General features: G+C 45.6%; 2 protein-coding genes across 20 annotated transcripts in view; one reads left to right on the top strand and one right to left on the bottom strand.

Annotated features, from left to right (window-relative positions):
• The window catches only part of rasal2 (RAS protein activator like 2), a 91,245-nt gene extending 85,140 nt beyond the window's left edge, over positions 1-6,105 (top strand). For 3 of the 4 annotated variants that reach the window (XM_040145614.1, XM_040145612.1, XM_040145615.1), the window contains 6 exons: positions 1,180-1,379; positions 2,331-3,300; positions 3,701-3,844; positions 4,922-5,124; positions 5,721-5,808; positions 6,003-6,105. In XM_040145614.1, the coding sequence (XP_040001548.1) occupies positions 1,180-1,379; positions 2,331-3,300; positions 3,701-3,844; positions 4,922-5,124; positions 5,721-5,808; positions 6,003-6,089 (1,692 nt within the window). In that variant the 3' untranslated portion in view covers positions 6,090-6,105. The remainder of the gene's footprint in view (positions 1-1,179; positions 1,380-2,330; positions 3,301-3,700; positions 3,845-4,921; positions 5,125-5,720; positions 5,809-6,002) is intronic. The other variant, XM_040145613.1, reaches the window with a different exon arrangement.
• A 12,031-nt stretch (positions 6,106-18,136) lies between these two features.
• The window catches only part of LOC120799598 (disks large homolog 1-like), a 129,555-nt gene continuing 124,977 nt past the window's right edge, over positions 18,137-22,714 (bottom strand). For 15 of the 16 annotated variants that reach the window (XM_040144792.1, XM_040144794.1, XM_040144793.1 and 12 more), the window contains 6 exons: positions 21,400-21,450; positions 20,815-20,916; positions 20,481-20,653; positions 19,392-19,501; positions 19,132-19,223; positions 18,138-18,339 (listed from right to left, as the gene is read on the bottom strand). In XM_040144792.1, the coding sequence (XP_040000726.1) occupies positions 18,233-18,339; positions 19,132-19,223; positions 19,392-19,501; positions 20,481-20,653; positions 20,815-20,916; positions 21,400-21,450 (635 nt within the window). In that variant the 3' untranslated portion in view covers positions 18,138-18,232. Of the gene's footprint in view, positions 18,340-19,131; positions 19,224-19,391; positions 19,502-20,480; positions 20,654-20,814; positions 20,917-21,399; positions 21,451-22,714 lie in introns of all 16 variants that reach the window. The other variant, XM_040144805.1, reaches the window with a different exon arrangement.

Genomic DNA, 22,714 nt, shown 5'->3' with positions numbered 1-22,714 from the left:
CACCACCTCGTGTGTACGGGCAGTTAACGTCGGTAACTCGGTTCAAAAATATGATGCTCAGATGAATAAATAACTAAATCCCATAATAATATTCACTGCTACGCCATTGGCATAGTACAGTCGGCCGTATGGAAACGATTCCGAGCCAGACACGAGCCCAAAAATGAAATGAGTTTCAATAATGTACAAATTGAACTTCTACTGTGCAGAACTGCACATAGAGCAAACCCTCTGTGGGGTGTCGTCACCGCTTAACTTTCGCGAGTATTTCGATATTTTTGTAATCGTTACAATACGCGGTGACTCTGTTATTAAATATCATGGTCCCATTATAATTTGAAATAAAAAAAATAAACTGAGCAGCGCTATTTAGCCTACAATCCATTCAGCTCGTTTAATAGCAGCTGTTCACTGTTTGCTTGGATCCGGATTCACTGAACTGCAACAAATCTGCACCACAACAAAAGGAGAAGTCGTCCGCTGTGACTCCGGGGTTTTCACTGCTCTTCTCATTCTGCCGACACCACAAGCGTCGAGCATCGGAGCTGATATCCGAAGTTAAGAAAGTCGCTCGAACGCTTCTACTCCGTCTCGCTGCGGTCGGACCAAACGTGATTGGTCAAATCTGGTTTCCCGCTGATCTCACCTGCTCGACGCTCATGCGTTTCAGTATTGACCCGCGATCAGTGAATGGTGTGTGTGTGTGTGTGTGATGTGACTATTTGATGATGTAACATGAATGAACATCAGGAGCAGAGGTCACTTGAGTTCATTTAAGCACATTAACGCATCGCAGCATGGCCTGAACTCTCCCAGCCGACCCCCCCCTCCCCCCTCCCGCCTGAATGCTCCCCCTCCCCTCTGGCTGTGCTGTGTCTCACCTGTCTCACCTGTTGGAGCTCGGTCTCAGCATGGCTCTGTTGTGTTTGATTGTGGTTCTGTTCAGTAGAAGCATGTTGTTGTAGTTGGTTTGGTTTTTGTTTCCATTAAGTTTCCCTCATGTTTTTTTCCTCCTCCTCCTCCCTCTCTCCCTCTCCCTCCTCCCCCCTCTGTTCACACCCTGTCTGGCCGACTCTCTGTTGCCACCATGTTGGTTTCGTTCTCCCACCACCACCACTGCATCCTGGTGCTTCCGTTCAAACCACGCGCACACACGCACACACACGACGACGACCCCAGGGTGAAAATTCCTTCCTGCAGGCCACTGTAGCGAAGCTGGGCCCGCTGCCGAGGATTCTGGGAGACATCTCTCGCTGCCTGGCCGCCCCGACGCCGGTCCAGCAGCAGCTGCGACGTTTCCAGGACCACAGCTCCGCCCACAACATCAGCGGCAGCCTGTCGTCAGGGTTACAGCGAATCTTTGAGGACCCCGCCGACAGGTAACCAGTCAGCTGACGGGAATTGAAAAATGAGTTTTAAAGGAAAGGTTCACTATTTTTGAGATTGACCTAAAACATGTCCATGTGAACACCGAAACAGGATCGGCTTGTTGTAATTGTTCCTACTGTTCATACTGGACATAAAGAAATCCTTTAACTGGGACTGAATATCAGCTCTGATCTCCCAGTTCCTCTCACTTTGATTCACAAAGTCCATTCGATCCTTGATGATCCAGTTACATCGGACAAACACCAATTTTGCGTGAAGCGCTTCTCAGAATTCATCCTGGGAGCTTCAGTTTCTCTCAGGGACCGACTGAATAGAGCAGAGTCGCACACTGTTCGCTCCCCTTCCACGGCCTCACGGCTGGTAGCCAAAGACAAGATGGCTTCAAAAGCCCAAACAGATCTCAGATCAGTCTAACAGCAGAGTCAGGGACCATCCCGAGTCAGCACGGTCTAGCTCCACATAGACTGTAGCTGTTCACCTCACATTGTATGACACTGTGGACAGTTTACACACCGTGCGGCCCCAACTGATCCAAACGCACCATTTAGTGCAGATGTACACGTTTACTGAGAAAAGGCAAAAATGCAAAGAGCGATTTCAGGATTTTAAGAATCGATATCGGATCATTCAAATAAAAATTGCAATTTGCTTCCGATGTAAGTGGTGGGACTTACATTGGACCACAAACGTTGAAATGTAGCTTTGTCCGATTTCAAAGTTTATAAGTCTGATATATACTTGGAAAATTGTGAACCTGTCCTTTTAAAGATGCTTTTTTGAAGCTGAAATCTGTTTAGAAAACGGTCAGTTAACAGGTGAGATGGATGTTGGAAAATGGCGAACTGTTGTGGTTTGTAATGAGACCTCAGGCTCAGGTTACAGCAGATGTGTGTTTAATCAGACTGAGGGTTTGACTCTAACTCCCGTGTCACCGCCCGCAGCCACAGCGAGGTTCGCAGCCTGCCGTCTGCGGGCGGTGATCGGATGGAGGGTTACGTTCGAGGCCAGCGCCCCCTGCTGGCTCAGCAGCATCCCTCCATCCACGCCAGCTTCTCCGATCAGGAGGAGCGAGACGACCTGCTGCCCAACGGTCGCAGCATCTCTCTGGTCGACCTGCAGGATGCTCAGAGCCCGCACGGCCCCGCGGGGCCCCCGCCGCACCACGAGGCCCCGCCCCGCCTCAGCAGGGTGGGCTCCCAGGCCTCCATTGGCCACGGTCCGCCCCCCCCCGGCTACCCCCACTCCAACCCCCTGACCTCCCAGCCGGCACCACACCAGATCAAAGCCTCACCCAGAGACGGCCAGCCGCAGAGCGCTCCGCAGGCGAGGCGGCCGCTGCACCCCTCCCTCAGCCAGCAGCGCAGCCTGCAGCCGCTGTCCTTCCAGAACCCCGTCTACCACCTGAGTAACCCCGCCCACGGCCTGTCCACACGCTCCGCCCACTCGCTGCGGCAGGACTCCAGCTCGGAGAACCTGAGCACCGAGAGCTCCCACAACAGCCACAGCAACTCCGACGACTACGGCAGCCAGGTGGGGGTCAAAGGTCGAGTGCCGTCCAACAGCAGCCTGGACGACTTGGGCAGCAGGCGGAGCACGCAGAGCGAGGAGTGTGTGACGCCACGCCGCCTCGCGCTGCCCGACCTGCCGCCCGGGGCCGCCACGGCGGTCGCCGTCCCCCGTCAGAGCACGACGGCGGGCACCGCCCACATCGTCAAGGTGGAGCAGCAGAGCAGGGGAGGGGGCGGCGCCAGGACGCCGCGCTCCCTCCCACACAGCGCCTCGCTACGCAGCAGCAGCAGCGCCAACACCGAGCCGACGCCCGCCGCCGGCCACGCCAACCGCCAACAGTCCAACTGCTCTGTGGAGAACGTGGCTCCGCCCCCAAGGAGTTCCATCAAGCAGCCACAGCAGGTAAGAGTGAAACACACCTGGACAGGAAGTCAAATATGTAGCAACACGTGGGCCATTTACCGTCTGCTGTTTTATCATTTCTGAGACAATGAGTTAATCTGCATCTACAGTTCAACCTTTAATGTTTGTGTACACAGACTAGAAAAAGCCACACCTGTATGTCGGAGACAGGTGCTGGGCGGGGCTTTGGTCTGGCGCTCACGTGCTTCGGGCGGAGGTGTTAATGTTTACTAAACACAGTTCAGCTGCTACAGGAGAAAACACTTGGGGTTTAATCTTTGTTGTTGCGAACTTCTTCACTGAACTTCTTGTTTGAACAAGTTCCTCCAGAGATTTTGAAAGGTTTGTTTTTTCAGGAGTGAAATTTTCTGATCGTCACACGGCGCTGGTTTGTGTTCAGGTGGTGTCTCCGGTGGAGGCGGTGGCGGTGGCGGTGGCCATGTCTCCGGTGGAGAGGACGGCAGCCTGGGTCCTCAACAACGGCCAGTATGATGAGGAGGAGGGAGGCGAGAGGAGCAGAGAGGAGGGCAAGAACACCGAGAAGGTACAGACCACACACACCTGGACACAGGTGTTAAAGGACCGAAGCTGCGAAGATTCTTAGCATGTGTTTATTGATTAATTGATTAAATTCGTTTCATGATTGTAAAAAAATACACTTTAACTTTACACAGCAGTAGTTCCTGAGGTTCCTGTGTTTTAAAATCTACTTTAGACTTGGATAAAGAAAATTCCACTGCGCAGCAGCAGCAGGGTTTTATATTTAACATCTTAATGAAGATCGTCAACCGCTCCTGGAATGAATGTTTATGTGTGAGTAAAGTTTTAAAAATGAACCTTATTTATTAACTTTAGTGAAGTGATTTTGTTTTGAATCTTTTGTAATTTATAACAAAGAGCTGAGATAATCCTCCATATCAGGAGGTGGCAGCAGAGTCAAACTGACGCCAAACCAGAGCCTCAGACTGAATAAGTAAAGCTCACCATTTAAAAATGATAGTTTCTGTCTGTCAAAGCTTCTATCAGATGAACAAATCCTCACACAGCTTGTCTACAGAAAAGAGCAATCATCTGCATCTACTGATTTACAGTAACAAGGAAAGTGGACCCAAAACCCTTCCCTGTGGGACGCCACTCTTTTTAGGGCGACACGTTCAGATGTCAAGTGCAACTTTGCATCTTTTTTTTGAAAGATTTGAGGGAAACTGTTTGGTGGAAAAACGGCAGATGAAAAGACTTTTTTTCACAGCAAACATTTGGACTTGTCATACCATGAAAAGCAGTGGTCGGTACGACCGCGTCAGAAATCAAAAGTGTTGATCTAAACGTCCACACTGGAAGGTGAAGTGAAAAACCCGCCATCACAGAGAGAGGGCTGTACTGGCCCATGATGACCTTAACAAGGGCTGTGTCCCAGTAGGCAAAACCAGTGAGCCAGCACATACAATACCAGGACCCTGAAACCCGCAAACCAAAATGCGATGCGTCTGTCAATAATGTTATTAATCACACCTGTACGGACATGTCAGAATGTCCGCGTTGATGCCCCGATGACAGATCACGTGATCACAGATATCCCGTCTGTAGTGTGCAAGCTAACCCCTCCCTCCCGTACCTGCAGTACGAGCTGGAGATCTCTCGGCTGAAGGAGCGCCTGCGGGTGTCCGGTCGGCGTCTGGAGGAGTACGAGCGGCGGCTGCTGGCTCAGGAGCAGCAGATGCAGAAGCTGCTGCTGGAGTATAAAAACCGTCTGGAGGACAGCGAGGAGAGACTGAGGAGGCAGCAGGAGGAGAAGGACAGCCAGATGAAGAGCATCATCTGCAGGTGCGGACAAACTCAACACACCCAAACGATACTGTTATACCACCACTGCTGCTGTCAGTGACGTTGGCAGCTGAGGGTCAGTTGAACTTCACTGATAGTGATGGCTGATTTTCCCGTCGGTACCAAAACACGACTTTTTTCCAGTGCCTTCCCTTTTTACACTGAACTCGTCAAAAATCATCAGCGTGTGATAACTGAGCACCAGACATGTCTGTTTAAAGATAATGAGGTAACTGAACAAGTAAGACGGGGACACAGGACTACGACTTGGAAAAAGTCCAAGTCCAAGTTATTTCACTGGATCTGTAAAATGAATAAACTGATGATTTTAATTCAGGTAATGTCCGAGCTGCAGCCAGGGAACAGCTGATGGTTTCGCCTGATGAATAACTAACTACACTGTTAACAAAAATACAGTCGCTGTATCAAAACATGAAGCCATATTTTCTCAAACTAGTCCTGCTGCAGTTGTAAGGATAAAGTTAATTATTCTGTCCACTCATTCAGGCTTCCACTTGGAGTTCAGAAGCTTATGAACCTTTGACCAGGAAGGACGTAACCCGTGTGTGTGTGTGTGTGTGTGTGTGTGTCTCTAGGCTGATGGCGGTGGAGGAGGAGTTGAAGCGGGACCACGCAGAGATGCAGGCGGTGATTGAAGCCAAACAGAAAATCATCGACGCTCAGGTAGAGACAGACAGAAACACTGAACTCAGCAACATCACACCTGTAGCTTCACCTGTAGCATCAGCTACGCCCACACAGTCCTAACCATCGGTAATAGTGAGATTCTGCCCCTGAACTAACCTGCTGTCCTTTGCAGTAAATTCACTCTCGACATTCAGAGAGTCAGATAATGATAATCACTAATAATAATATAGATAATTAGCAGCTGTCACAGAAACACATGGTTGCCAGTGAGAAACCCAGCAGCAGTTCTGCTCTGCCTCTCATCGTCTCTTCGCTGATTTCAGGTCAGTAACGGACGAGAAATAAACCAATCAGGCAAGTAACTGTAGCCCCACGCGCCCCCCACCCCCCACCACGCTGTTTTGTTAAAAAAACGAGGAGGGCTAACACACCTCACACCTGGTCAGCCAATCACAGAGCAGACTGAATGAACTGAAGTGGATCAGCAGCTGCAGAGGAAGTTTCCTTCCAGTGTAAAGTTAATTAATTACGTCAGGTTTCCCTTAAAATGCGTCTGACTCCGTTCATGTTGCCTTTATTTCAAAGTAAGAGCGCACTGCTGTTCAAGATAGCTTCGTGTTAATCTGGATCAGTGAAGCCACATTTGAAGAACATGGCCCCGGACGTTAAGGGGAATCCTCCGTCAGACGCCAGAACATCCTCGCTGACAACTTCCCATTTGGTTAAACTGCCCACATCCTGACCCCCCCTCAACTACCGAGTAGTTCTCAGAAATGTGGAACTGTTCCTTTAAGAGCCAGTCTATATTTCAGAGTCCTGTATCTTAGGGACCGGCTGCTGGTGTGTTGGTGTGTTTTGCTCTGAGCTGGTTTTATTTCTGTTTGGCTGCTCCCCCACCACCCCACCCTCCTCTAAACCACCGGAGCTTCCTCTCTTTCAAAATAAAATGAGGCCACAGGAGGTTTAGCCTGTCAGAGGAGACGACGCTGGACCGCTCAGGTTCACTCAGGTGTTTCTTTGGGATCTCAGTTTCTGAGCAGGTGAATCAAACCTCGGAACAAGTTTGACTTCCTGCTGAAAAACTGCAGCGCTCAGCCGAGCTTCGGTCTCACCTTTTCTTTCTTAATTTGTTGGTTTCAGTTTTTTGGGCTGTTTATATTTTCGGCTGCTGCCCTCAAACTTCCTGTTCTCTGAGTGACCGATTCACACTTTACTGCTGCCGGGTCAGAACCACATCGCGCACTTTCACCTTAAAGTTCCATTTATTGGCCCGGTTCAACGATGGAAAAGTGGCTTTTACAGAACTTTAAAGGAAAGTAATAGATTGTGATATATTAAGGTGTATTTCATGGATTAGCTGAACAATTTAAGAAGTAAAAATCCCTATAAATGGACCAAATAACATCAAACAATCCCTTAATGTCATCAGCACGGAAATAATCCTCTAGAACCCCATTAATATATTATAGTGTAATTAAGCACTTTATCCCAAATTTGGAGTGAAACTCTGAAATTTGCATCTTAATATTTTAACACATAATCCTTAAAACGACAGGGAACCTAAACTGTTATTTTGTACATTTTAAGGGGTTTTTATTCCTTCTTTGATCTGTGCAGAAAAACCCCGTCAAAGGTTCCTCTTTAAAATGTCCATTAGTGTCCCGTTTCTCAAATCTGGTGAAACTATCCCTTAAAATCTCATTAATTAGCAGCTGAAAGTATTTTGGAGTCCTAATGTCAACCAGAATCCTTTCATTTATAGCTCAAAAGGGGGCTTTTTAAACGTTATGGGCTTTTTAGCCTTTACTTATTATAATCAGTTCATTTACGAGTCAATAAATTTGCACCTTAATTGAAAAGTTCAACTCCTTTGAGGATTTAAGTCACCTCTAGAAATATTTCGGAAATTTCAGTGTCTTTCACCTAAAATTGGCTTTCAAGCGCTTAAAACCCCCTAATGATAATCCACCAATTTATAAGGTTAAGATTTTAAAATTTAAAAATCCCTTCTGGGGCTGTTCTTTTGTAAATTTCAAGTTTGTTTTTTTTTTTTTTTTTTTCCAGCTGCAACGCATTTAAACGCTGATTTCAACGTGTTGTCATAGTATCTTTGGACGACGGTGAGAAGTAACTAAGTACAGTTTTCAGGTACGAAAGTGCTTGAGTGGTTGTATTTAAGCTACTACTTCACTATATTTACACTACTGGTCGAAGGTTTTAGGACACACCCATTTTTCCAGTTTTCCTGAGGTTAAAAAAACAAAGCAAAAAACAAAAACGCACTCGAGTTTTCTAACGGACTTTTTTATGGTGTTTGTTTGACTCTTGTGGTTTCTGTCGTCGAGGCCGAAGCCGAGTTTCGTTTCTTCGTTTTTAGAGTTTAAGGTTTGTTTGGGGTTTTTTTTCTACCTGACGAGTTGTTTTGGGTTTTAATTTATTCCTCCACGCCCTCGTCCTGTTGCTGATCTACTGAACGGACACCTGTAGGACCAGGGTCAAAGGTCACACCTGTCTGCTGTCCCATGTTGAGAATAAAAGCTGCCTGAAAGTCTGACGTCTGTCGTCGTCGTGGAAACTGATTCATTTGTAGTTTACTTCTACAGAGGAAGAAGCGATTTGAAGGTTTTTTTTCCAGCTGCAACGACGAAACGCTGATTTCAACGTGTTGTCATAGTATCTTTGGACGACGGTGAGAAGTAACTAAGTACAGTTTTCAGGTACGAAAGTGCTTGAGTGGTTGTATTTAAGCTACTACTTCACTATATTTACACTACTGGTCGAAGGTTTTAGGACACACCCATTTTTCCAGTTTTCCTGAGGTTAAAAAAACAAAGCAAAAAACAAAACAGTCTATGTCACCAAAAACAAAACGCACTGAAGTTTTCTAACGGACTTTTTATGGTGTTTGTTTCTGACTCTTGTGGTTTCTTGTCGCCGAGGCCGGGTTTAGTTTCTGCTTCTTCGTTTAGAGTTTAAGGTTTGTTTGGGGGTTTTTTCTACCCTGACGAGAAGAAATGTAGTTTTAATTTTATTCTCCACGCTTCGCCCTGTTGCTGATCTTACTGAACGTGGACACAGGGACCAGGGTCAAAGGTCACACCTGTCTGCTGTCCCATGTTGAGAATAAAGCTGCTCTGAAAGTCTGATCGCCTTTGTCGCCGTCGTGAAACTGGATTCATTTGTAGCTTACTTCTACAGAGAAGAAGCGATTTGAAGGTTTTTTTTTTCCAGTTGCACCCATTTTAAACGCTGATTTCTCAACGTTGTCATAGTATCTTTTTGGGACGACGGTGAGAAGTAACTAAGTACAGTTTTCAGGTACGAAAGTTTGAAAAAAACGCACTCGAGTTTTCTAACGGACTTTTTATGGTGTTTGTTTGACTCTTGTGGTTTCTGTCGTCGAGGCCGAAGCCGAGTTTCGTTTCTTCGTTTTTAGAGTTTAAGGTTTGTTTGGGTTTTTTTTTCTACCTGACGAGTTGTTTTGGGTTTTAATTTATTCCTCCACGCCCTCGTCCTGTTGCTGATCTACTGAACGGACACCTGTAGGACCAGGGTCAAAGGTCACACCTGTCTGCTGTCCCATGTTGAGAATAAAAGCTGCCTGAAAGTCTGACGTCTGTCGTCGTCGTGGAAACTGATTCATTTGTAGTTTACTTCTACAGAGGAAGAAGCGATTTGAAGGTTTTTTTTCCAGCTGCAACGACGAAACGCTGATTTCAACGTGTTGTCATAGTATCTTTGGACGACGGTGAGAAGTAACTAAGTACAGTTTTCAGGTACGAGTGCTTGAGTGGTTGTATTTAAGCTACTACTTCACTATATTTACACTACTGGTCGAAGGTTTTAGGACACACCCATTTTTCCAGTTTTCCTGAGGTTAAAAAAAACAAAGCAAAAAAAACAAAACAGTTTATGTCACCAAAAACAAAAAATGCTGTAGACTTGATAGAAAAGAGTTTTTTTTCTTCAGGGGTTAGAAACTGGTTCGTTTGCTACAGGCTGATGGGACCAACTCTCTGAGCAACGGTTGATTTCCACCGTAGAAAGAAACGTCAGGAGTTCGGCTGCTGGACGAGTCCGAAATTTAGATTCCTGGTTTTGATCTTTATTATTTATTTGTTCTGTGCTTTAGGTTCAGAAACACTGAGACACTGAATCCGGTAGATTTAAACGACAGCTGGAGAAACGGAGGCGTCCTACAACTTTTGACCGATAGTTTATGTGATCATTAGTGTATTAAGTTGAGATTTGTAAAATCTTCTCAGTTTAAACATAAAATGACATGTTACAGACTAAACTGTATAAAATAGTAACAAGCTGCTGAAGCGTCGATGACTCAGGACTAATGATCTGATGACGTATTTTATATAAATCGGTCCCACGAGTACTTTTACCTTTCATACTTTAATGACATGCAGGACTTCTACTTGTAATGCAGTATTTTCACTGCGGTATCTCTACCTACAGTAAGTAAAAGATGTAAGTGGGACAAACTGGGACGGACGTTTTCAGTTTGATTATTTGATCATTAGCTGCATAGTTGATTTAAAAGTTTTAGTAATTAACCGTTTTTTTTGGTTTGTTTGTTTGTTTTTAAGACGCTGCTGATTAAGTTTTCGATCATTCGAGATGTTTCAGATCCCGAGCCGGAAAGTAATTTACTGAATTCGTCTTTACGCTGAAACGATCAGCCGATCAATCAATCAATCCGTTTATCGACAGAATAAACCTGCAAGTATTCGGATACTCGATGAATCACTCCAGTCAGTGCCCAACAGGTTTGAAGCACATGTACTCCAATATTTACACTTTCTGCTACTTTCTCGTTCCACTTACGCCACGACTACATTTCCCTTATTTATCTCAGATACTTTTCAGATTCAGGTTTTACAAACGAAAGCTGTGATGCTCTGCAGAAAACATTTGTTTTACGCTGCTTCGTTACCAGTTGCTTTATTCTACGCGGACACGACAACGTTGGGTCACACGAGGAAGGAGTCGGTGGTTCAGACTCGGTCCAGGAACGGCGGCAGCATCCAGACTGGCTCCGGCTCAGCAACAATCCAACAACGTTTAACGTTTAAAAGGAGTCATTCTGCCTCAGTAAGAACATTTAGCTGAAACCCTGAATGCAGGACTTTGACTTCTAGACAAGTATTTGGACGTTTTGTGGTTTTGTTATTCTCCCTTTAGCACATTCAGGTTCTGTGTGACTCTAATAAGAGTTTGGATGAAACTGAAAATCTAACGATTTTATTCTGCTTTTTACATTCAGTGATTTCACAGCTTTTCTCTGTATAGTTATTTACAAAGAGTGTGTGTCTGATTATTTCTTTCTATTTGGCCTGAATTTTGGATTGAGACTCTGATGTTTCCACCGAGTGAAAAACTCAGACTCCAGTTTGTTTTTTCTTTTTTTGTTTTTTTTTCTAATGGATGCATTAAATATTCTACGTCTGCTGGATGAGTTTCGAAGGATGGAAATTGAAATAAAGTTCTGTGAATTTGGCTTTTGAGAGGACGACTGACTTTAATATAAGGGATTTTTTTAGGGGTAATAACCAACCGTTAAGGATACAAATCCCAGTGACGTTGCAGGGATGGTTTTCAAGCTCTTTGGTGAATTTTGAGGGATTTTCAACACTTACAGCCGTTTGATTGTGGAGCTGATCCACCACTTTATAGTTTTTACTTCTTAAAAATCCTTGACTCTATTATTCAGTAAATCTGAAGGAGTTTTAACCCCTTCATGCATGAGGCTATTCGTTTACCCTTTAATTGAACAGAATAAACCTATCAATATGCGAGTAAGAATCACTTCAGATATTTTTATTCAGCCGCTGAAAAAACATTTCAGAACCAAAATCCCTTAACAAGACTTCGAACCTCCTCATCAGGGACCGGATTTATCAGCTTTTTGCATAAATCTGCTGAAGGTTCAGTTTCTTAAATGAAACGGACGAAGCACATGTTCTCCTGATTTAGACTGACGGTAAATTAAGGAAACCACAGTGGATTTAGGGGGATTGGTTACGTTGAACCTGAGCTTTTCAACCCTTTCGAGAGTTTTTGTCGTGGCTTTTATTGTGAAGGGCGGCACCGGAAGCGTGTCCCCAGCTCGACGCTGCCGGTGGGTCGGACGCCCACGCGCTGTTTCTGTCGGAACCGCAGGTGTGCGGTGACGTCGCCGTGGTGCTCAGGTACCTCGTCTCGCTTCTGCTCGACAAGGCTCGGGTCGTGGAGAAGCTGTCCGAGTCTCTTCCGGTCCGCAGCGCGGCGCGCCTCACCGCCCGGGCCGCGCTCGGGGCTCAGCAGGCCGCCGGGGACGCCGCGGTCCCGGACGGTCCCGGACGGTCCGGCGGATCCGACAGGAGGCCGCGGACGCTCGGGGAGGCCCGGAGGATCCGAGACTCCCTGCTGGAGGACGCGTCCCGGCAGATAAAACAAGAGAAGAAGAAGAAGCGACCCGAGTCGAGATCCGCCGCAGACTGTCAAAATAAAGGCCTCACTGAGGGCGAAACTGTAAAACGATTCCATCTTTCAAAATAAACGAAATGAAACGAAGCGAAAAGATTCCGTTTAATTAACGATAATTCAGTTTCGGTGATGAAACACTTTGTTTTTACTCTTACGGCTCCGTAATTCCCGAATAATTCCCCGGAATGAAAACTACAACTTGGTACAAGTGACCGATTAACGTCCGTTTCCGGGTGTTTGACCCGGGGAGCGTCTCAGTGAGGACGTGACACACACACCCACGGTTCACCGCGACACGTCGGCTCGTCGGCAGATGAGCGACGGCCGAGCAGTTCGTTGGGATCCAGGCAGCCGGTCCCGGACAGAACCGCGGCGTCGCACCTGCGCCTCCGTGTTTCCGGGCGACGTGACGCTGTCCTCGAGCCCTCAGAGGAAACACGCCAAGTAACGTCTCATCAACATCCGCAAGCTCACGAGGCTTCACACGGAGTCCTTGAACTGGTTCTAATGGGAAATCTCTGGTGCTGTGGGCTGGACCAGTGAGTGCGGAACCTGTTATCGATCACTTCTGATCGGTAACGATGAGCTCATGGCAACAATCAGACGGACTCTGAACTTCAGAGTAAAAGGTCAGAGTTTCAAAATAATGGCATCTGTATGGGATTGATAATCGATGTCAGAAAAATTCATCGAACACAATCCGTTCATTTATCCCAGTTTCAACCCTTCATCTATTACAGTCTATTCATATATAACCTTGATTTAACAAACCTGTTGACACCGGATCGCTTCAAATGTTTTTATTCAGCCCCTGAGGAAAGATTTCACAACCCACAACCCTTCAGACTTTGAACTCATCATCCGCGACCGGACCGGTCAGATGTTTGAATTCACGTCACGTAAATGACGTCACACAGAGCCGTGCCCGCACACATGTGACCATCAGCGTCCAGTCTGTGAGAATCACGGATGAAGGAAACGACCTGCTGCGACTCAGGTGTTCTCAGTCGATGAAGAGGGATATTAGCGAATTTCCGGTATTCTGCCGTCACCAGGTGCCGACACCAGCTTCTTCCTTACCTCGTTCACTTCAGAAACGGTTTCACACGACATCGGGCTTCCCGGCCTTTATTCTGAAGGACAGGTGCGTGTTCCAGAAACCGGATCTAAGAAATCTGCCTTCAGATTTTTACCCCAAAAAAGCAGAAAGTCGACACCAACCAGCCACTGTCAATCACACATCTGGACAGGTGTTCCAGCAAATGGCGTTATTTGCAAGCCCCCGATTGGCTCACCCTGACCCTGCTGGCTGTCGAGGTGGTGTCCACCAAACAACGTGGGCTTTGTAGATAACTGGCGGACTTTTGGGGGAAGACCCGGTCTGATCAGGAGAGACGGCATACATCCCACTTTGGATGGAGAAGCTCTCATATCTAGAAATCTGACTGAGTTTATTAGTAGACCAAAACCATGACAACCCAGAGATGAGATCAGGAGGCAGAGTTGCAGTCTTACAGGCTTCTCTGTGCTTCCATTACAGCAGTCACCCACCCAAACCCCCATAGAGACTGTGTCTGCCCCCGACCACCTAAACTAATTAACTCAAAAAGAAACAGAAGAGGAGTTGTACACAGAAACCTCATACAAATTAAGACCACCTCTGCAGAAGTACAACAAAAGAAGGAGAATTAAATGTGGACTCTTAAACATTAGATCGCTCCAATCCAAAGCCGTATTAGTAAATGATCTAGTATCAGATCATTATATTGATATATTTAGTCTCACTGAAACCTGGCTGTGTCATGATGATTTAGTTAGCCTAAATGCCTAAATTACACACTATGAGGCAGAAATGTCTTTTCTAGATGTCTGTCTGACAGTGCTGTAGCTAAATTTAAGGAACTGATTCCATCAGCACTTAATTCACTTCCGTGTTTCAATATAACAGAGGACTCCTATGCTAACTTTAGTCCCTCCCAAATTGACCATCTTGTTGATATTGCTGCAGGTTCAATGAGAATGACACTCGACTCCATTGCCCCTCTAAAAAAGAAGATAATAAAACAAAGGAGGTTAGCTCCATGGTTTAGCTCCCAAACCCGTATATTAAAGTAAACTACGCAAAAACTTGAAAGGATATGGCGTTCTACCACTTGCTTCCCACTTAGCCTGGCATGATAGTCTTAAAACATATAGGAAGGCCCTCTGTAATGCCAGAACAGCCTATTACTCATCTTTAGTAGAGGAAAACAAAAACAACCCTAGGTTTCTTTTCAGCACTGTAGCCAGGCTGACAGAGAGTCATAGCTTCATTGATCCATGTATTCCTATAGCTCTCAGTAGTGACGATTTCATGAGCTTCTTTAATGATAAAATTCTAACTATTGGAGACAAAGTTCACCACCTCTGGCACCAACTTATCTTCAAACACAGGAGCCTTAGAAACAGCTGCAAAACCTGATGTTTCTCTCCCATCAACCTTCACCAATAACCTCAACAATGTCTTCATCTAAACCATCAACCTGTCTCTTAGACCCCAGTCAGGTCTGGCTCAGGCTGGTCTTGAACCATCCCCTAGTTATGCTGCTGTAGGCCTAGACTGACGGGTGACTTCCCATGATGCACCAAGCTCCCCTCTCCTCCTTTTCCTCTCCATCTGCACGCATTCATATGGCATCGGTGCTCGTTACTAACTTGTCTTCTCCTCTCTGTCGTAGTTTTGTCCTTTCTGGTCTCTGTCCTCTCTCCTCCTGTCGCTCTCTGCAGGTATTTCTGCCCCTGGTTCTGCAGAGTCTGGATCTGTGATTGCAAACCACCTACTGCCCCCTGCTTCAAATATTATGATTATCATCTATTATCATTAATTATAATAATATCTATTATTATTTAGTTTTATTATTAGTCTCATTATTGTTACACGTCTTCTGTGCTCAATTAATTGTTTGAGTCATTTTTTTAAAAAGGGAGAAGTTCTCCACATTCTCAGGGTCCAGCTTCTCAAAATGAAAGATCATCTTCGTCATGTTTCATGATAAACTGAACATCTTCGGGTTTTGGACAAGACGTCTCCGTGGACGCTACAAAGTCGTGTCACGTTTCCACGATTTCATTTATTATTTCATCCCCAAATCGAATAATCGACAATGAAAACCATCTCCAGGTTCGGCAATAAAATCAGAACTGAATTTACTGAGCATTAGAAGCTTGGTTATGTCAGAGCTGCTGTACTATATAATACTATAATACTGTGGCCACTGAGAGTAAATTAGGATTAAAGAAACAAAAACTGCCGGCACATTGACAGGAAGGTAAAAGAGGCTCCGGATGCAACAGGAGCAAATTTGTGTAGAAAGAGACGCAGAGTAAAAACGTCATTCAAAGGACCATGGTCCATCAGGATCATGTCTCCAGAATTAGACGATTCGTTTGGTCCTTAGACTGAAACCTTCACTTTTTTTTGTTTTTGTTTTAAACTCATTACATAAACGCTTCCTAGGTGTTTTTTCGTCAGCGTGCAGGCAGTTTCTCCGCGAATGGGGCTGAACGCACCCGACTCCACCTCCTGACCGGCCCCGGTTCACCAGCACAAACCCTGCAACAGTTCAAGGCTCGTTTCTAAAACGTGTCCGGACGCTGACGTGGAGCTGCGTCGCCAGATCCCACGCAGTTCCCCTCCGAACGGCCGGCAGACGATCAGACGCCTGCAAACTGCACCAGAAGAAGAAGAAGGAGGAGGAGGGAGAAGCGCACCACTTTGTTTTCTTGTTAAGTTTTTATTATGCTTAAAAAAGGAAATTAAAAGACAGAGGAGGTGGTGATCAAAGAAAAAGAAAAAATATATATTCATATTCAAATATCTTTATACTTTTCTATTCATATGATTAACAATGCAAAAGAAAATAATTCCCGTAGTAGTAGTGCTTAAGTAAAGTTCAATATAGACTTTTATTATAACAAAATAGGCAGTTTACCGAGGGTTAAATATCTGTCAAAATCTCATTGTACAACAATCGTCCGCGTGTTTCGGACACACCTGCGTCACCTGGAGGTGGCAGCTCGTCTCCGGGGCGACCGCGGGGATCAGACTCGCGTCGCAGAGGGCGCCGTTGGAAACGAGACGACCCCAAACACGCAGAGAAAAACAAAAGTCGTCTCGGTAAAAATCAGGCTGACGTGTTTCGACGTTTATTTAAAGTTTAAAATCAGTCGATCTGTTAAAAAAAAAAAAAAAAATTATTTCATCATTTTCTGTGATTTGAGTCTTTAAAGTCTCATTTTCTTAAAACGAGGGGAAAAAATCCGAGTGAGAATATTTAAGACGTTTCACCGTCGAACTCAGCGAAGCGAAAACCAGTTTCTGTCACTATGATAAAATCCTGTGATTCTCAGATCATCATTTTCTCCTGAAGCTGTTGATTTTTCGTAATCGTGAAATGAAGACCCGGTGATTCGGGGATCATCAGCGCGGCCTGGTGATTTTTAGATGATCACTTGTGACTAATGATACTAACGGACCATCAACTGATTTTTTTCCTCATTCTCAGATAATGTTTGTGTCATTAAATGATCTGTTTTAGAACTATGAGACCAAGATTTCATCACTCTGACAGTTTGATGTAATTAGGAGTTTTCTTGAGATTATTAGTTAATTATGACTTAATTTATCTTTTCTCTTCATGACTATATATTCTCCTGCTAATTGTGTGTTTCCTTGCTGTTATGTAATTTTCTCAATCACCTTTCCTCGTGATTATGAGACTTTACTGTAATTATGGGATCATTTTCTCCAAATTCCGATTTTTTTCCCTCCTAATTCTAACGTCCTCACCATTACAGGATTTTCTAGTAGCTGTGACGTCTCTTTTGATCGAGAACCTCTCGTACGTCTGACCGCTGACGCGAGACGTAATCGCCGGTTGACGCTCGTCCGAACAATGAAATCGGACTTGATCGGTTTTCTAGACGTTTCCGTTCAGTTCCGTATCGTGCTCCTTCACGGCGGACGCAGATTTTTTTCCCTCCGAAAGAAAATGGACTCTCACTTTTTTGCAGTGTAAGATGAAGAGTTAACGCTGTGGCCTTTGACCTCGTCCGAGAGGCTGAAGCCAAATGTTTAAAATGCAAAACGTTCTGCGATAAAATCATGAAAACAGACGGTTAATGCTCATCTGTTTGGGTGAGAGAAGAAAAGCTTAGGGAGTGTTTTTCAAAGTGAATGAATCCTAATAAACGGATTTTGCTTTTAAAAACCCTTTCCATTTAAAAACTGCCAGATTTCAGTATGAGGCTGCACAGCGCCCCCTAGCAGCAGAGCAGGAACCCTGCAGAGCGTCCTGACAAACGTCCAGCAGCAGCGAGGAGCGAAAAAATAAAACGAGTGTCGACTGAAGTTAGAAAAAGAAAGAGGAAACGAGACCAGAACAGAGGAGAAAAGCTGTGACGTCAGACACGGAGGTGAAGGGGCTGATGGGAAATAAACGGGGGATTAACTGACATGCTGTTAAAGCTCAAACGTGCAAAGTTTTGCTTTTTGTGTCTCCGCCTTCCTCTGGACCGACAGATGCCGCCTGAGACCGAACCTCCGTCCGTCGACCTCACAAGACCGAAAGAAGGGAAAAAACCCCAGAAACAAAAAAACCAAAGATAAAATCTGCTCCGTACGCGTCTTCTCGCCACCGTCACGGACTCGTCCTCTTCTTCTCCTCCCTTAAACATTAAGGAGCTGTACCGCGTTGAGCCTGATGTCGTCTTACTTCCCGTGTGCTTTACTCTGCTGGTCAGGAAACCCAGCAACGGAGTCTGGTTCAGGCAAAAAAAAGGAAACGAAACAACAGTCGGGTCGGCCGCTGCGTGGTGTCGTAGGCCGGGAGGGGGCGAGGGGCGAGGGGGGAGGGGGGCCGAGGCCACCGTCTGCAGGTCGACTTTTCTTTTCAAAATAAAGCAAACTGAGTGTAAAGAGGAGGAGGAGAGGAGCGTCTGATCTTCATAACTTCTCCTTCGACTGAACCCAGATGAACGGTCCCGACTGCTCCTCGATGATCTGCTTCACCTGATCGTAGATCTCCTCCAGAGTGTCGCCCTGCACGATGGCTGCACACACAAACACACACAAAATACAAGTTAATGAAGGAACACCCTAGAAAAACATCAGACAGTAGAAAGGGTGTGTGGTCTCAGATTCGCCAGCTGACTTAAGGGCAGAGTCTGCTCTATGTTGGACATGGCTGGGCCACAGGGCTTCTCCCCAGTGTTTCACGGTTGATCAAACTTCCAGTCCAGCTTGGACCACACCTCTCTCCTGCCACCTCTCCACCGTTTGTCAGTTTCCAGCCTTTTCTTCTTCGTTGCAGTCGCTCTGTCTGATGCTCTGCCCAAATATGGAACTTATTTCATTCGTCAGAAGGTGGATTTTCGGCTCGATTCAGCCAATCACAACAAGGAACGCCTCATACGACAACATCACAACGCTGCCGGATCGTGTCACCGTTCGATAAAGTAGCTCGTGGCCCGGTTTCTCGAGGGCAACGCGTCCGGACCCCGGCCCGACCGAGGTCAATTTTCCCCCCGTTCTGATGTTTGATGCGAACTTTTACCGAAGCTCCTGACCTGGATCTGCGGGATGTTGTGCATTGGACTGCTGCCACGCGATTGGCTGATTGAATAAGCAGGTGTACAGGTGTTCCTCGGTGAGTGTATATCAGAGATCCGACCAGGGCTGCTCGAACGGGCAGAGCCAGCTACGCTCCACCTGGCGCTAACCAATCCTATCCACCTGGAAGCCTGTAAAAACGGTTTGTGAGCTGACAGAAGAAGCCCTGAGGCAGATAAAGGCGGCAGGAGAACGGAGGTGGCGTTTCCGGGCCGCAGGCGGCGCCGTCTCACCTGTGAAATGCTCGGTGAACTCCTGCTCCAGCTTGGTGGCTCTGTCGAAGGTTTTCCTGCCCTGCTCCTCCGTCAGACGCTTGTTCATCTCCCTGCAGGAAGAAAACGGGACCATCACAGCCGGCAGAGAAAAATCAGATCAGCGTTCCCTCGTTTCAGTTCACCGTCACCGACGTGCGGACGTTTCCTGAACAGGCAGAACCGGCTCCCTCCTGGTCCCGCCTGTTAGGATGACGTCTGTAAAAATGACAGCGACTCACATGATGTTCTCCACGGATTTGGGTTTGATGAAGACGGCGATGGGGTGAAGCTGAGCCAGCTGGAGTCTCTTGATGGCGTTCCCCGACACGTCCAGGATGCAGTGTTTACCCTGAGGAAGGCGGGAAAAGACGCGTCGCCACTGTTTAACATCTCTTTATGTTCACTCACGCACAACTGACATTTCAGAGACTAAACGTTTCTGAGCTGTTTTACACAGGAGCATAGAAAAAGTGTTAACGGCTTAAAAAGCATCTGATGAAGCAACGTTTCAAGTTCAGAGATCTGCAAAATTATACGTTATTATACGTGTGTTTGTATAGTAACTTTAGTGCCAAGATTTTTGATATGTGATTTAGACTGTGACGTCATTTCACCATTCATTTGAGTGAGGAGTTGACACTGGTGGAAAGTAACTAAGTATTCGAGGTACTTATACTCGAGTATTTCCATTTTCTGCTACTCTCTACTTCTACTCCAGAGCCAAATATTGTAGTTTATACTTCACTGCATTTATCTGATGACTTTGGTTAATTTTCAGATTCAGATTAAAACAACAAATAAATGATGATGCGTCATTACAGGTAAAGATCAGACTTCATTGATCCCTGGGGGCAAAGTCACAAACTACCCAGCAGCAGGATATGAAGTCATTAAAATCAGTGATGAACATGCATCGACCATCTTAATCCAGTAATATATACATTCATCTGAAATGTGTCTCTCTCTACTGACTACTTTTCCTTTTGCTGCTTTAAGCAGATTATGATGCTGTTACTTAACTTTTACTCGAGTAAATTGCTGATACAGGACTTCTACACTGTGGTTTTGCAACCTCTACTTAAGTAAAGGATGGAGTGCTTCTTCCACCACTGGATACGGGTTTTTAACATCCCAAAAAACCAAGTAAGTTTTCATTCTTCATGCACACGGACTACAGTAAATGTGGCCTCGAGCCTCATCACCTCCAGCCCAGAGAGGTAAACTAAACTGATCAGGACTGTCTGTTCAGCTGCTCCTGTTGCCACTGCGCCAGCGCACTGCCCTTCTCTAGCTGTCACTTATCCCAGTCAGCGAGCGGGTGTCGGTACCTTCTCAGCCACCTCCCGGACCGACTGTACGCTGGTTCCGTACAGGTGGTTGTTGTACTGTCCCGCCTCGATAAACTTGTGGTCCTGGATGTCTTTCTCCATCTGCTCCCTGGACACCACAAAGTGATAATCTCTGCCGTCCACCTCGTAGTCCCGCTTCGGCCGGGTCGTATCTGAGGGAGGGGACGAGCAAAACTTTAAGATCTGTACCTCGCGTTTCTTTTTGGCGCGCAGAAGAACGTCTTGATCGCTGCGACTTCAATCGGAGTAATAAACGAGTATTCTTTTCTGCGAGGAACGCCGCAGTCTAACACGAAGATGCGACTGGACTTACGCGGGACGCAGGATCCGAATTTGTCGGGGAACTCGGAGATCAGGTCGTCGTTGATCCGATCCTTCATGGGGCCGAGAATGATGACGGGACGGGTGTAGTTCACTGTCAGAGAGGATCCAAAAACATCAGTACCAACAAAACGAGGATCACACCGACGCAGTTTCCTGATCCAGATAACAGAGTCTCTTTTTTAAAACTCTCTGACCGGTTCAACTTAATCAGAGGACAATCAGAAATCTGCACCTGAGGAGTGATGATAAATGTATTCTGCTACTAGAACAAACAGGTAATGACGGACAGCAGTGCTGTGAGAACTGGAGCTTTGACAGCTCTTGTACTTTATTTAGTATTTTGGCTCCTGTGACCAGGGATTTTATAAATACCCCCCGTTTTGACTGGTCACAGCAAAAATATTCTTCTAACATTTTAGTTTTCTAACTGGTTGATGATATTTTCTGTGATTTTTATTATCAATCATTATTAATGTTAACTACATTCGTTATTTGTGCATAAAACCTTTCTTTATTTTATTTGTATGCATAATTTTATAATGTTTGTTATATAGTTGTTATTTTCTAATATTACCTTCCTGCTGAATGACGGGTTCATACGACAAAACGTACTCCTCCTGTCCACCTGGAAACACAACACGACACACACAGGACGGTTAGTCTGAAGAAGAGTGTTTAACAAAGTCAGCAGCGTCAACAGGAGTTCGACTGAGTGAGGGACGAAGGCTGCGAGGAGGAGAGATGAAGTGAGAGTGAAGGAGGAGATGGAAGAAATGAGGTTCGTTTACTCTCGTCTGTGCTGACTGGATGTTCTGCTTTCTGCCATCATTTAATGTAGAAAATCATGGAATCATAATAAAAAAGGTCCCTGCACTCATGTAAGCATGAAGCCTGGTTCCTTTTATCGGGTTCGGAGAGGAAGAAAAACCAGTTAACGCAGCTACGTCTCTGCTCCAGAGACACGATGTTAGAATGTCCTCAGCGGACAGCGACAGGCTGGAAATAAAGGTGTAATAAAGAATCTGGACAAATGAGACACAGTATTAGTATGAGAGTGGTTTCAAAAGGGACCATCGAATCATTGTCCCGACCAGGAAAGTCCTACCACCCTCGGACCTTATGCAAAAATAAAAAATATTAACGGAAGCGTCGTGTGTCTTACAAATGACATAACAATTTAATAGCAGCACTAATTCAGTGCAACTGAAGCACAGATGCTAGCCTTAGTCACGACGAAGCCTCGCATTAAGGTTTTCGTGGCTTATGTTCTTCCCTGGATAAAATACTAATGACATGTACTGTTGACCACTTATTAAATCACCATTTCAGTTTTTAGACTGATTTCATTGGTTTCACTGGATTTTCAAATATTTTCAATTAACCTCGAAGAGACTTGAAACTCGCTGCAGAGAGATGATCCATCAACGTCTTCATCTCTCTGCGTCATCGTCACGTGGACATGCAGAAACATTCTCTGACATCTAAGGTTGAACAGCATCATTTTTAAAGATAAATACCAATTTCACATGACGATTGTTCATCTGTGTTTTCTTAAGTGTGTCTCAATTCTAATATTTACCCTTGAAGTTTCACACACTTTGCTGCATGTGTCCAGTGAGTTAAGGGATCAGGGATGTACCACGTAAAAAGGGGCTGGAGGGCTCTAAGGTCGGCTTTTTGAGCCGTTTCTGCGAACTTTCTGAAAGCCTGCAATTGTGCAGACTTTGCTGAGGTGTTTAACCACAGTTCATAGAGTTCTGATGGTAAACATCAGCAGGGGAAATCCAAACTCATAAAAACACGAAAAACACTGAAGTAGCAGCCAAGAACAACTTTACCAGCACAAAGCAGCAAGTACTGTGTCTGGGTCATTACTTTAGAAGACACGA

This window comes from Xiphias gladius, chromosome 15, assembly GCF_016859285.1.
Source record: "Xiphias gladius isolate SHS-SW01 ecotype Sanya breed wild chromosome 15, ASM1685928v1, whole genome shotgun sequence".
Taxonomy (NCBI): domain Eukaryota; kingdom Metazoa; phylum Chordata; class Actinopteri; order Istiophoriformes; family Xiphiidae; genus Xiphias; species Xiphias gladius.
The sequence above is the reverse complement of the archived record's forward strand: the minus strand, read 5'-3'. Positions and strand labels throughout refer to the sequence as shown.